Below are 14,462 nucleotides of genomic sequence, written 5' to 3' on the forward strand. Positions count from 1 at the left end.
CCAGTTTTACAAAACTGATGGGAATGACACAACGTCAACTCCCAAACCCCAAAACTGGGAGAAGGGGAGGGAGAAAGAATCTAAAAAAATCCTACGAGATCTGTCCGTGCCCAAGCTGGGAGCCGCTTCCAGGAAAAGAAACCCCCGGTGTCCCCCGGCTCCCGTTGCCCCCGGCTGTTTGGGAAGGCTGGGAGCACACAGGGCTGCCCTGTTCTGCACACTGGGGCTTTATGCTCCTGGAGCTGGGGCAGCATAAGAGCCTTTTCTGTTCCAAATTCCAGCAGCCTCAGCTCAGGGAAAAAATGCCTTTTCCTCACTGGCCTCTCAGGGCTGTGTCAACAGAGCCAGGCGGTCGGAAAGGCCACGCTCAGGGATGTGGAGATCCTCAGCTCCGGGGATTGATGGGGGAAATCAGCTGGAGGAAGCAGTTGGAGCAGGGAATGGCTCCAGCAGCACGTGGGCAGATCCAGCCTCCTTCCTGCTGGGTGTCCATGCCCTGAGTGTCCCCTGCAGATCCCTCCCTGGCCATGGAGAATGGCTGGGATCTGTCCATGAGCCCAGGGTGGCAGAGGTCATGGAACGGTTTGGATTGCTCATCCCATGGGCAGGGACACTTTCCACCAGCCCAGCTTGCTCCGAGCCCTGTCCAGTCTGGCCTTGGACACTCCCAGGGGTGGGGCAGAACTAAGGTGTCATTCTTGGCCATGCAGAAGCAGGGAGGGTTTGGGGCGGGAGTGGAGCCGGGAACACCAACAATGCATGGAGCTGCATCCAGTCCCGCTGCTCAGGGCTGCACCGGAGCAGCTGCAGCAAAATCCTGTTTTTTCAGGAGACCTGAGGCCAGTTTGAACCTGACCTCTGCATTTCAGGGAGGGACAAGAACCTGCATGCAGCCACCAGCCCAGGCTGGGATTGGTGAGTGTCAGGAGACCTGAGCTGTGACAAAATAACAGAGAACTCAGGGAAGCAGAATGTTTACCACCAAATCCTTAAAAATCTTAAAACTCATCCAGTCCCACCCGGGCAGGGACACCTTCGACTATTCCAGGTTGCTTCAGGCTGGCCTTGGACACTTCCAGGGATGGGACAACCACAGCTCCTCTGGGAATTCCATCCCAGGACCTCACCACAGCCCCAGGGCAGAATTTATTCCCAGTATTCCATCCATCCCTGTTCTCTGGCAGTAGGAAGCCATTCCCCCTTGTCCCATCATTCCAGTTCCTGATGAAGTTCCCTCACTTTTTATCATCCACAGCTCCGTCTACTCCAAATCCCCACCTCCACAATGAGATTTTACTCTCAAGGTCTTTGCAGCTCCACATTTGAAGCTCCTTTTGGAAAGACCCTTCCTCCTCCTTCCTCCTCCTCCTCCTCCTCCTCCTCCAGCACGCCCAACCCACCCGTCCAGATGAGAAGCCCAGGCAGGGGTGGGAAGGGGCTCACCTGGAAGGCGTGGCTGGCAAAGCCCAGCCCCAGCTGCCGGCACACCACCATGGCCTCCACGGTGCCCCAGTTGTGGCTGCAGACCGTGCCCCACCGCAGGCTGCCGTTGCGCTCGGCCAGCACCTCCACGCGGCCCTCGTAGGGGTTGCGGCCCCCGCTCAGGCGAAGCTGCAGGACACAGAACCCCTAAATCCACAGCAAACTTCCAAGGGAAAGGGCAACAGCTGGGAAAGTGGGTTTTGTTCCCCCAGAATTTTGGAATCATTGGCTGTTCCCAGCTGGAAGCGACCCAGGTGCTGCACAGCAGAAAACTCCCCCTTTAGCACGGAGCTGGAGAAAGCCTGGTGAGGGATTTCCCTCCCACAGGGGGAATTCTGACTGGCAAAAAGGAGAGCTGTGGGGATTGAGCTGTGTGGATTCACAGACTGTGACCTCTTGGCTGGGCCGTTGTGCTGGAATCTGCTTCCAGTCAAGGCCTGACATTCCTGACATGGAACTGGGACATCGACACGTTGGCTGTGAATAAAACATCCACAGGGTGGGTGGGGAGTCAGGAAAAGACGAACACGTTCCCAAATCTTTCCTAGGGAAAACGACGCAGGGCGCTCTGGTTGTGCAGCACCGTGTCCCGTCTCTGTGTGGGATCAGGAGGGGCTCCCCAAGGGGAAGGCACTGGGCAACCATCCAGGGATGGAGCAGCACTGGAGTCTCCTCCAGGCTTGAGCTCAGGGAGTTCAGCTCCTCTCCCAGTTCGGCAGGGGATGGTCCAGCCAAGCCCGTCAGTTCAATGGCTTGGACCAGCTGCAGGAATTCCCTGGGAAAGCTTCCCCTTCCCTGCTCCTTTAGACCTCCGGAAGGAGCACTCAGAGGAATCTGAGTCTGAGTTCATGCAGTTAGCGCAGAATCATGGAATGGTTGTGTTGGAAAAGGTTGAAAATTGGGTTAAAAATCACCCAGTGCCACCTCCTGCCATGGGCAGGGACCTTCCACCATCCCAGGTTGCTCCAAGCCACTTCCAACCTGGCCTTCCTCATTTTCAGGACTCTGAGATGAGTCCAGAGGAGCTCAAAACCCACATAAAATGGGACACTCCTCCTCATTTCCCCTCCTTTTTTAGGTAAAACTTGAATTAAATATTGACAGCTTGGGTGAAATGATTCCTGCCCAAAATTCCCACCCAAAATTCCCTCACACCTGGATCCCTCAGCTCCTCACCTGGTTCTGGAAGCCCATGGCTGGCACATTGCACCTCACAGCAGCATCTTCCTCGTGGTTGCAGCCCTGGGACTCGGTGTTGAACTTGCAGTCCGTGACCGACTTCTCAAAGCCCGTGCAGTCGATCTCGTTCAGGTGGATGGGACCCATTCCTTGGGAAAAAAATAGGGAAAAAACGTCCTTTTGTGTGGTGCGGGAATACCCCAGCAGGTTGTGAACACCACAGTGACCTCCAGCATTCCAAACTTGGAAAAAACCTGCTGATTGTTTGTAAAAGTAAAACAAAAATCTGTGACATTGCTGTTATAATTTCACTGTTAAAACTTTTCCGGTATTCTCTGTGATTCAAGCATGCAAGAATCCCAGGAAAAACCAAGTTTCCACTGTTTCATAATTTACAAACTCGAGCTGTAGGGATTCACAAACTGTGACCTCTTGGCTGGGTCTTTGTGCTGGAATCTGCTTCCAGTCAAGGCCTGACATTCCTGACATAGAACTGGGACATCGACACGTTGGCTGTGAATAAAACATCCACAGGGTGGGTGAGGAGCCAGGAAAAGAAATCTGGGGCAGGTCGAGGATTCCAGCACTGAGGGAAGCAGCAGAGAACAACTGCAGAGAACGGGCTCGAGGTGCTGGCAGAAAAATGGAACAATTTGGGTCTTCCGAGGATGAGCAGCAGCAGAAAATTGGAATTTCCATCAGAAAAGCATAGAAGGGAATGATCCTCCTGCAAAACTCAGCTCCTGCTTCCAAAACTGGTTAGAAAGAACAACAAGGCAGAGATGTGAATGTGTTGGGTTTAATTTCACCCACGATTTATTAATGGGGTTTGGGCAACTTGGCCAGCCCTGTGTCCACCCCTCACACCACAGCTGGGCAGGCTGGGAGGACATTACTGGGGGAGGCTGCTGGGAATGGGAATCTTGTCCCTTTCTTTTGCCTCTCTCTCATTAAAATCCCGTTTGTGGTTCCCATCTGGAGCTGGCAGCACTTCCCAGTCATTCTGCAGCCACCAAAGGGCTGAGGGGGAGGAAAGCCTTGACCAGAACTGGAGGGAGAAGCTCCAGGAATGCAGGAGAGAGCCAGGCCAACATTCCCAGCCTGGCAAAGCCATTCCAGTGCGATGACAAGGATGGCAAAGATGACAAGGATGACAAATGACAAGGGCAGGGCCTCTCTGAGCCAGAGAACCCGGGCAGGGCTGCTCTTCTGGGGAAATTATGGCACATGGGGGTACAGAAATGGAGCCAAATGTTGAACTGTGAGGAAAATTGTATTTCCTCCCATGCCATTGCACTTGAAAACCCCCAGGATTAGGCCTGTCCATCCAACATTTGCCTTCACCTAGTCCTTGGAGTTTAATTCCCTGTTCTCCCTCCCAGGACATCCACATGTCCATGAGCTCAGGGCTCAGTGTCCCCTCCTCTTGTGGAAATAAGGGTGGATTGTTTCGTCTGGGCCTGTGAAAGGTGGATCAATCCTCCTCCCACACCCCGAGCTCTGTGGAAGGCACTGCTCTCCCACTCTGTCTGAGCTTTCTCTTTCTCCAGGCAGCACTGCAGAGGTCACAGTCTCAAGGTGCGCCAAGGGAAATATAGGTTGGATGTTAGGAAAAAGTTTGTTATGGAAAGAGTGATAAAGTTCTGGAATGTTCTGCCCGGGGAGGTGGCGGAGTGACCATCCCTGGATGTGTTTAGAACAAGCCTGGATGTGTGGCATTTAGGGCAGCTGGGATGAGGGAAGAGATGTGAAATCTTGATTCTATGTTTCAGAAGGCTGGTTTATTATATTAGGATATATAATATATTAAAAATGCATTGTTAAAATTGTATTAAAAGAACAGAGAGGAAGGATTCATCTGAAGGCGAGCAGGAATAGAATGGAATGAATAACAAAGCTTTGGGACTCCCAGAGAGTCTGATCTAGTTGCATCCTTGGTTGGTTATTAAGTAGAAGCACCTCACATGGACCAACCAAGGATGCACCTGTTGCATTCCACACTGGCAGATAATCATTGTTTTCATTTGTTCCTGAGGCCCCTCAGCTTCTCCGGAGAAGAAAATCCTGGCAAAAGGATTTTCATAAATGTAGCGTTTTGCCCGGGGGGTTTCGAGCTGATCTGATGAGCTCTCAGCACCCTAACACTACACCCCAGAATAGCTCAGCTTTCATCGGGAGGCATAAAAGGAGCAGGAGGCTGATGTGACAGCGTCAGGAACAAAAAGGTTTAATAAAAGGCAAAATAACAAACTCAAACCGATCCAGGTGCCACTTGTGCTCCTGGTAAAGACACCTCACAAAAGCGATTTGGTTTCTTTGTTCTGTCCTTTTCTACTCAATGGCCCAGGCGGGACCTTTTGGCTCATGGCCGATTAGCTGCTGTCCCCAAACTTGACATGAAGCCCCCAAGGTCCTGTCAGTGACTTTTCTACCTGATCACTGGGAGAAAGTTCTGGGCTCTTTCCTTTTTGGGGGACAGAGGAAGGTTCTGTCACTCTGTCCATAGGGGGCACATTCCTACACATAAACATCGTGGCTACGTTGATGTGGCACTGGCTGCCAGGGTTGAGCTGAGCTGTTGGGGCTGGGTTGGTCTCTATGATCTTTGAGGTCTCTTCCAACCCAGGGATTCTGTGACTCTGTGAACTGGGAGTCCCAGTTCAGCCACTGGGAGCTGATTTAGCCTGTGAAATCCAACCTCCCACACCCACGGTGAGGCTGCTCCTTCAAAGCACCCTCAGAAAACCCAAATTCCCTGGGATGCAGCTGGAACAGAATGAAGTGTAAACAGGGACACAGCGTGGAGAGCTTGGAGAGCTCCCTGTGCATCCAGGGCCAGAAAAAACTCCTTTTCCAACCAAAACGTGACCCTCTGGCTGCTGGAGGGACATCACCCATCCAAGGGACACTCCTGACAGGGAGCACTGATGGATGAGCAGAAGGGAAAGAAAAAAAAAATGGAAAGGGAAGCATGTGGGAAGGCTGAGGGAGGTTCCAGGCCGTGGGACCCGGCAGGAACAGCGCGTTCCACGTTCTCCTCCCTCACGTGGCAGCCCCAGGATGATGAAGCTGTTTCCTACATCCCCTTAAACACATCAGCAAATTCCAGCCCGCCACAAAGAGGGTTTTTGGCAAATCCAGTGGATTTGGTCAACTTTTAAAGCTTCCCAGACTCAGGACACCCACGTGTTTTTTCCTTCTCTCCCCTTCTCTAAGCGGAAGGAATTTCCCCCATTCCTTTATTCTCATTTTTCCCCCATTCCTTTATTCTCAAATTTTCCTCCATTCCTTTATTCTCAAATTTCCCCCCATTCCTTTATTCTTGCAACAAGGATTTGGTGTTTTTTTTTTTTTTTTTTTTTTGGATTTCCACCCCGGGAACGGGGTGTGGGAATCACCAGGTGGTTTCAGTTCACCTTTGACCACTTTTTGGGATTTAAACCAACTCCCAAAGACAGGAAATCCAAACCCAAACCTGGCTCTGAGGTGTTCAAATGCCCTTCTATTTATAATGAGCTAAATTACTGTCCTGCTCTTAAATTGGAGCGTTTGAAGTCTGACTCCAGGACTTGTTTTTTGCCAGGAACCTTCTAGTAATGCATTACATCATGGTGTGGTTCTGGAGAACTCAAAGGGAATTTCAGAGCAGCAGATGAGATAATTAAGAATTAATTACTGGAACAATGAGGAGTTGTTAAGAATTAATTACTGGGATGCTGAGTTTGACCTTTTGCTCAGGAACAGCTGCCTGAGCGAAAGGTCAACCTCATCATCCCCACGTTTTTTTTTCAGGGAATCTTTTTAAGTCACAGAATTCCAGTCTGGCCCCAAGAGACTTATTAAGGTTAGGGAAGGAATTCCTGGTCCTCAAATTGAACATCCCGAGGAAAACCCACCGTGGCCTGAATTACTGGATGTTCCTGGGGGTGAAACATTCCTTAATTCAGGGCACCAGTGAAAGGAATGAGGGATTTGTCTTTACAAACAAGCTGTGGGTGTGCTGATAAATAAAATTGGATACCGAGAGATGAAAGAAACAATGGAAGGAACCATAAATTCCACAGGAATTCCACAGATGGACAGAAGGAAAAGACAAAGGGGGATACATTAGAAGAGGGTCTGGGTTAGGGGATTTGGGAAGTCTGTACCTCTCAAGTACCTCAGCCAATGGGAAATGAGAGAGAGAAATTAGGATTAAAGGGAGTCTGCATCCTCCAAAAACTTGAGAGACCCCATGGCCTCTCCCTTTATTCGAATGAAGTTCCAGGACTCCTCTGTCTCCTTTTTGGACATGAACTTCTGGTGTTTGGGGATGAATAAGGTGTCTGGTGTTTGCAGATCAGTTTTCCCGAGCCCAGGGCTCCCTGGAGCTGTGGTGGAGCTCACCTTGGCCCAGCCTGGCTCCCGTGATGGCCTCCTTGGCGCTGCCGAAGCCCAGCTCCCGGCACACCACGCTGGCCGACACCAGGTTCCAGTTGTCGTCGCACACCGTGCCCCACTCCCCGTTCTTCAGCACCTCCACGCGCCCTTCCCCCGTGTTGGCTCCTCCTTTCAGCCTCACCAGGGGTTGCTGCGGGAGACAGACACAGGAGTGGTGATGCCCTTTGGGTTTTGCCTTTGTTATAAATGCAGAATTCACAGAGTCACAGAATCACAGAATCACGGAATCACGGAATCACAGAATCACAGAATTCACAGAGTCACAGAATTCACAGAATTCACAGAGTCACAGAATTCACAGAATCACAGAATCACAGAATTCACAGAATCACAGAATCACAGAATTCACAGAGTCACAGAATTCACAGAGTCACAGAATTCACAGAGTCACAGAATCACACAATCCCTGTGTTGGAAGAGACCTTCAATATCATCGAGCCCAACCCAGCCCCAACAGCTCAACTGAACCCTGGCAGCCAGTGCCAATCCAGGCTTGGTTAAACACACCCAGGGATGGTGACTGCACCAGCTCCCGGGCAGCCATTCCAGAACTTTATCACTCTTTCTGTAACGAACTTTTTCCTAACATCCAACCTAAGATGTTGGAGCCCTGGATGCTGAGGATTTTAAACTTTCTGTGCTGAAAGGCACAGACACACAAGAGAACACTGCATTTGACCCGAGGCTGTGGAGAAGGCTTCCAAAATTGATCAATAACACTGAGATTATGGGTGTGGGGTTGGTTAGAAGTGTGTGATATCACAGGGTGGAAAACCGAGAGTTTGGGGTTTTAGAATATAGTAATAAATCTGGAGCAAGATGGAGGTTTTGGGGTGGAGGCAGGTTGTTCTTCCTTACCTTCTTCACCTTTTTCTTCAGGGGTTTGGGGGGTATTTGGTAACTGAACAGAAAAGTCCTCAGTGCGGACTTTGAGTGGTCAATTATTGGGTTAAAATTAAAATAATTTAGGTGTAATTTCTTAATTGGATAATTTAACTTTAAAAGACCTTGTACCTAGAGATAGTTAACCATTTTGTTAATGAAAGACTACAAAACTCACTGCTGTGAGACTGTAACATTGGTAAAAAACAATGAACGCCTGAGTCTAAACACAAACTATCATTTCAAATCCCTTCAATCCCAACCTCAATAAAAGCAGAAAAAGGAAACAGAGAACCCACAGTATATTTCCCTCGGTGCAGCTTGAGACTGTGTCCTCTGGTTCTGTCAGTGCTGCCTGGAGAAGGAGCCCAGCCCCAGCTGAGCACAACCTAGGGAGCTGTAGAGAGGGATAAAGTCACCCCTGAGTCTCCTTTCTCTGGGCTGAGCACCCCCAGCTCCCTCAGTCGTTCCTCACAGGGCTTACATATTATATTGTTGGCTTTTTGCAAACATTAAGATGAATTCTTTATGTATAACGTTAAAATAACTCTACTTTTATTCCTGCTGTTATCTCTACAGCTCCTGAAAGGTGCCTGTGCTCAGCTGGGCTGGGCTCTGTCTCCAGCAGCACTGGCAGAAGCAGAGCACACAGCCTGGGCTGTGTGAAGGGAAATACAGGTTGGGTATTAGGAAAAAGTTTTTCATGAAAGAGTGATAAAGCTCTTGTGGTGGGAATAGAGTCTGAGAAATGTGTAAAAAGCAGTTTTACCCCCAAAGAGTTGCAGCCAGGCCAATTATCCAAGATGAGAAACAGGCTTGGCTCACAGCTGTGACCAATACAGAAGAACAGTCCTGTAGGACAAGGGAGAACTGGCACCCAGAGGCAGCTGCTGGCTGGGCTTTGAAGGAGAAGGAGCAGTGTTGAGAAGAGCTACCCGTGAGAAATCACCGAGAAGGTGTGGGACTCTTGCAATAAGATAACAACACTTGTGCATTGAGAACGCAACAAGTTCTGGAATGTTCTGCCCGGGAGCTGGCGCAGTCACCATCCCTGGCTGTGTTTAACAAAGCCTGGATTGGCACTGGCTGCCAGGGTTCAGTTGAGCTGTTGGGGCTGGGTTGGGCTCGATGATCTTTGAGGTCTCTCCCAACCCAGGGATTCTGTGAAGTAACAAAAACTTAGGCATAACAGTAGTAGTAGCTGATATGGGTGAACTGTTTAGTCAAGATAACTTCCAGTGAACATTCAATGAAGACCCTACTATTGCTATACCAACTATCAGCATCTGAAGAAAATATAGACCAAAGCCCAAACTAAAAGTAATAAAAAAATCCAGACTAAAATCACAGCCAAGAAACACACACGCTCTAAAAACACAAACCCAAGGAGGGGCCATGCAAAATAGTTACTAAAATATGTAAATTAGCTTGTAGAAAAATGTGAATATACATAAAATTCTATGACTATACAACAAGATTATATAATTTTTAAAAATACTTAAAAATTATCTCCAAAGATAACAGTATACTCTTACCTAAATACCAAACACCCAACATTTTTAACCCTTTGCGTTATTTCTTCCTCCTACTGTCTTTTTATTAAACTTTTAAAATTTTACCAAGAAAGCAAACCTCATTGTTCAGACCTTTTTTTTCTTTGATATGTTCTCTTTATTCCTCACACACGTGTTTGGAGCTCTGTAGCCTATTGTATTTGTAGTTACTTTTCCATGGCCCTTCCCTAGGCAGAAAGACAAAACAAATTCCGGAGCTCCAAGCCCCAGGAGGTGCAGGGCCCCAGTCCTGTCTTGGTTTTTCCTGGGAGCCAAGGCTCAGAACAACTCTTTGAGGAACATTTTTATGGGTAGAACACAGCCAGTGCTGAAGGGAAGACTCCAGAGAAGGGGGGAAATTGCATCACCACTTGCCCTCCTAATTAGTGCTTTTCATCAATCATGCTAATTTCCTAAACCCTATCAATATGCACTGTTCACAAATATGTTCCCCCTATAAATATGTACTCATCCTTGTGGGGGTGAGTTTTGGGGACATCTTTCCACAACTGCTCCTGGAGGCCTTCAAATAAAGATCCTCTTACTAAATAAAATACTAAATAAATAAATAACAAATAAAGATCCCCCTTACTAAAACTGTCCCGAGTTTCCTTTCCAGGCTGGGAAAAAGGCACCAGTGGGAGTGGCACTTCCATCCTTTACAGGGGTTATTTATGGAAATCTGGGCCTATAAATTATCACAGAATCACTTGAGACACCTTAAAAAAAATCACGTAATTCCAATGCCTGAAGGTGCTGAATGAAAGGAGATTTTTATCTGTGAAGATTTTGGTGAGCATGGAGTTGTTTCTCACACCTCACATGTGGGGAGAGAATAAAAAACCCCATCCCAGGTCTCTGCAGGTGCTTGGATTTAGGAACCTTTTTCCATCCTGGAAAAAATGGAAAAAACCCATTTCTCGTGTTCCTTGGGAGCCTTGCAGGAGGGTTGGGAATGGCCCTGAGCCCAGCAGTGCCCAGCTCTCACCCCTGGCTGCCCTAAAGAGGTTTATTTGCTGTTCACACCTCCAGCCCTGGCTTCATCCAGGACCAACGCTGAGCTCGAGCCCTATAAAACCTGCCTGAGTGCTCAGTCCTGACCAATAATAATATATAAACAATACATCATCAATAATAAGGAAAAAATAAATGAAAAGGGGAATAAAAAATCTGACATTTCAGTCAGAAATACCCAGCTGGGTGGCAGCCCCAGTTCCTCTCATTTCTGGGTTTATAGCATTTAGTTATTATCTGTTAATCAGCCACTCCTCTCTCCAGTACCAAGCAGGGAGCTGCCAATTCCTGCTGCACCTGGGAGCTGGCTTGAGGTGGTGAGAGCAGAGCTTTAGGTTTGGGAACACCAAAAATCCTTTGCTTTTCCGACTGGGATCATGCCTGGAGCTGCCTGGAGCTTTTTCTCCAGGCTGGGGTCGCACCAAGGACATGCAAAGCCTAAACAAAGGCTTAAGGAATTACTTGGCAGCGCGTGCAGCTCGGGAGATTAACAATGATTTACAAAACCTTTCACCTCCCGGGCCTAAATCCTGCAAGCTCTGCTGCAGGGAAGAGCCTGGGATCCAGGCAGGGACTGCATTATTCCCACCAATAATTATTCCCATTATTGGCACCTAGGAAGAGCCGAGACCCCCCTAAAACCACCCAGGAACAGCCACAAAATCAAATGTTCACGATTTCACAAATCCACAAAATTCTCCGCTGAGAGACCTCCGAAATTCCCCCTCTATCCCAAGGCTGCAGCTGGAAAATTTCCCCTGGCACCCACCTAGCCCGTGTTTGCTGCTCGTTAAGCTGTCCTCTGCTACCCCTGACACTGGGAACGACCAATTCCAGCCTTGTTTTCCGACATTTTTGCATCTCCCGGGATTTGTACGCCCCGCTCAGCACTCTCCTCCTCGCTAGACTAAACAAACCCAGCTTTCCGAGCTCCCTGTGTTTTCCCAGTCTCCCCCCAGGGCATTTCCTCGCACAGGACATGGAGGTAGAGGAAATGCCAGCTGATTTCCACAGGGTAATTCCAACAGAATTCCAGAGCCTGTGGAACAGCACGGCTGGGCACGAGTTCAGCTGGCTCAGACCGAGCAGCTCCGACAGGAACGTGACCCAGGGATTTCCTCACTCCTCTCTCCCAGCTTTGCCAGCTGCCCCGGGAGCTGCTCTCCCACCCTTTGGAGGCAGGAGATGGAGGAAAGAACCTGGAATTTGGGAGGGTGGGAGCTCAGCCACGGGTGCAGGGAGGTGGGAATTGCAGCGGGGACATTGTGGGAGTTGGTGGTGAATGCCACACCCCCAGGGTTTCCTGTTTAATTGGCAGCTGGATGGGATATTGGGAAGAAATTCCTCCCTGTGAGGGTGGTGAGGGGCTGGATGGAATTCCCAGAGAAGCTGTGGCTGCCCCATCCCTGGAAGTGTCCCAGGCCAGGCTGGACAGGGCTTGGAGCACCCTGGGATAGTGGAAGGTGTCCCTGCCCATGGCAGGGGTGGAATGGGATGGACTTAGAGGTCCCTTCCAACCCAAACTATCCCATAATTCTGTTTTCACATCTCTCAGCGGATGCTGCAGGAACAGCCCTGAGCTCTGGGAATCTGCTGGGCAGGAAGGCCTGGAGGGACAGGACACAGGGAATGGCTTCCACCGCCAGAGGGAAGGGATAGATGAGATACTGGGAAGGAATTCTTCCCTGGAACGGTGGTGAGGTCCCGGGATGGAATTCCCAGAGAAGCTGCGGCTGCCTGGGAAGCGCCCGAGGCCAGGTTGGAACAAGCCCAGCAGAAAGTGTCCTGCCCGTGGCTGGGGGTGATGGTTTGGAATGTTTTTCCGACCCGTTTTGGGGTTGTTCCCTGCTCACCTCCTGCCTGAAGGCCTTCCGGAAGCCGCTGTGGCTGCTGGGGGCGAAGGCGCGGCCGGGCACGCAGCTGACGACCGCGGGCATGCCGTTGTCACAGCTGCTGTTCTTCCCCGTGCCCGTCAGGTGGTTCCCCAGTTTGCAGCTGGAGATGTGAGCCTCGTTCCCGCTGCAGTCCATGGAGTAAGCCCAGTAGTGCTGCTTCCTTCTGCTGGCAAACATCCTGAAAGGAGTTAAGGAGAAGGGGGGAAGTTAGGGATCTGTAAACAAATGGATTTTGCTAAATTTTGGGAGGAAAAACGCCCTAGGATGAAGTGGGGATTGGACAGGATTATTTGGAGGCTGATGTGTTCATCCACACCATGACTCTGTTGAGGTGTCACTTGAAAACTTGGAATCGTTCAGCTTGGAAAAGACCTCCAAGATCATCAAGTCCAACCACATTACAGCAAATAAATCCCTGCAAGAACTAAAAAGTCTGAGTAGGAATCAAAGGTGTGGCTCCAGCAAATGACACGCTCCCAGGAGAGCAGATCCCATCCAAGGCAGGGACAGGGGTCAGCGAGTTCCAAATGGACCAAGAGGATTTGTGCAGATAACTGGGCTGGAGATCCCCCAGAAAAACCCTCCCCTTTTGCTGCCCAGCAGCTATCAGCTGGGGTTGGGAAAAATCCAAAGCCTCTCCGAGTCTGTGTTAACAACCTGAGAGCAATTTCCGAGAGCACGAGCAATTCCCCCGCTGACTTGTTCACAGCAGAGCAGCTTGGCAGCAGCTCCTGCTTCTCGCTCCCAAACTTCCTGGAGCTGCTCCAGGCACTCCTGAGGAGGCAGGGGCACGTGCAATAAACCGGGAAGGGAAGGGATCCAGCTCCATCCTAACTGGGAGGCTGCTGGAGAGGACAGGAATGGAAATATGGGTCAGGTCAGCCTCCAAAAGGAGTTAAAACCAGGGAAGGCTCAGGGGAGCCCTCGCCCTGCTGGGATCTCCACGTGGCTCTGTGTGATCCTGGTGCTGCTCCTCATTCCAGGAATCTCTGCCACGCAGAGCTGGGATCAGGGATTAGCTGTGATACATGGCGCAGCAAGGTGGCTGGAATTTGGGGAGAAAAAGCAGCAGTTCTGCTTTGCTGCAGCAGAGAGCCTGGGGAGCAGCTGGAGAGGGCCAAAGAGCCTTTCTGAGGGGCTTTTGGGACTCCACTGAGCAGCTCCAGGCTTTCCCAGGTTTTCCATTTAGGATTTAGATTTTGCAGGGTCGCGGATGTTTGAGGGGTCGCTTTTGTCCCCTGTGCTCACCGAGCTCTGCTGCCCAGCTCAGCATTTCTCCAGGCTCTGCTGGCTCCCAGCCTCTCACTAATCCTTCCTGGAACCCGATCTCCCTGGGCCGAGGCTGGGGATGGATCCAGCCAGGCTGGAGAGGGAGCTGCGCCTGCATCCCATGATGCTGGAGAAGGATGAAGCAGGGCTGAGATCCATCCCAGGGAACAGCAGCAGGACCCTGCCTGTCCTGTGGGGAAAAGGGGCTGTCAGAACCCACCTCTGGCACAGCAGAGCTGTCAGGGACTCCCTGAGTCGAGAAAAAAGGGATGGGAAAATAGGAATAGAGTTAAAATGTAAAAAACAAAGCCAGGGAGGATGCAATACAAAGCAGCTGCTTCCCAGCCATGCTCAGGACAGAAGGGAGGACCTGAAGGAGCATTTTCATCCTTCACAGACAGGTCCAGAGAGCTCCATGAACTCCAGAGCAGACAAGAACCAGCCTGACTTCGGCAAGCAGGGATGGGGATGCCTTAGAATAGCAAACAATGACCTCATCCTGGAAATTTCATGAGGCATCAACATCTGTATGGTATTAACAGCCCTCGGGAGGCTGGGGAGAAATAAAGCCCCACCTCGTGTCCCCAGACTGAATCTATGTAAAAAAAGCAGAATTCAGCTGATCTTACAGCCAGGATCCCAGGCTTTGCTGATGTTTCGTTTTTAACACAAAAGGGTCCAGCTGGGATCAGTGGGAGCCCAGGGTGATGCTGCTCAGGTCAGAGGTGGGAAGGGGCATTCCTGCTGG

The 14,462-nt window shown here is 50.2% G+C and overlaps 1 protein-coding gene across 2 annotated transcripts in view; it reads right to left on the reverse strand.

The window, feature by feature from the left end:
- The window catches only part of LOXL2 (lysyl oxidase like 2), a 63,197-nt gene that overhangs the window by 11,964 nt on the left and 36,771 nt on the right, over window positions 1-14,462 (reverse strand). For both annotated transcript variants that reach the window (XM_038160378.1, XM_038160379.1), the window contains 4 exons: window positions 12,404-12,623; window positions 7,048-7,231; window positions 2,659-2,810; window positions 1,444-1,611 (listed from right to left, as the gene is read on the reverse strand). In XM_038160378.1, coding sequence (XP_038016306.1) covers window positions 1,444-1,611; window positions 2,659-2,810; window positions 7,048-7,231; window positions 12,404-12,623 — 724 coding nt within the window. The remainder of the gene's footprint in view (window positions 1-1,443; window positions 1,612-2,658; window positions 2,811-7,047; window positions 7,232-12,403; window positions 12,624-14,462) is intronic.

Source organism: Motacilla alba, chromosome 22 (assembly GCF_015832195.1).
Source record: "Motacilla alba alba isolate MOTALB_02 chromosome 22, Motacilla_alba_V1.0_pri, whole genome shotgun sequence".
In the NCBI taxonomy this organism is placed as follows: Eukaryota; Metazoa; Chordata; class Aves; order Passeriformes; family Motacillidae; genus Motacilla; species Motacilla alba.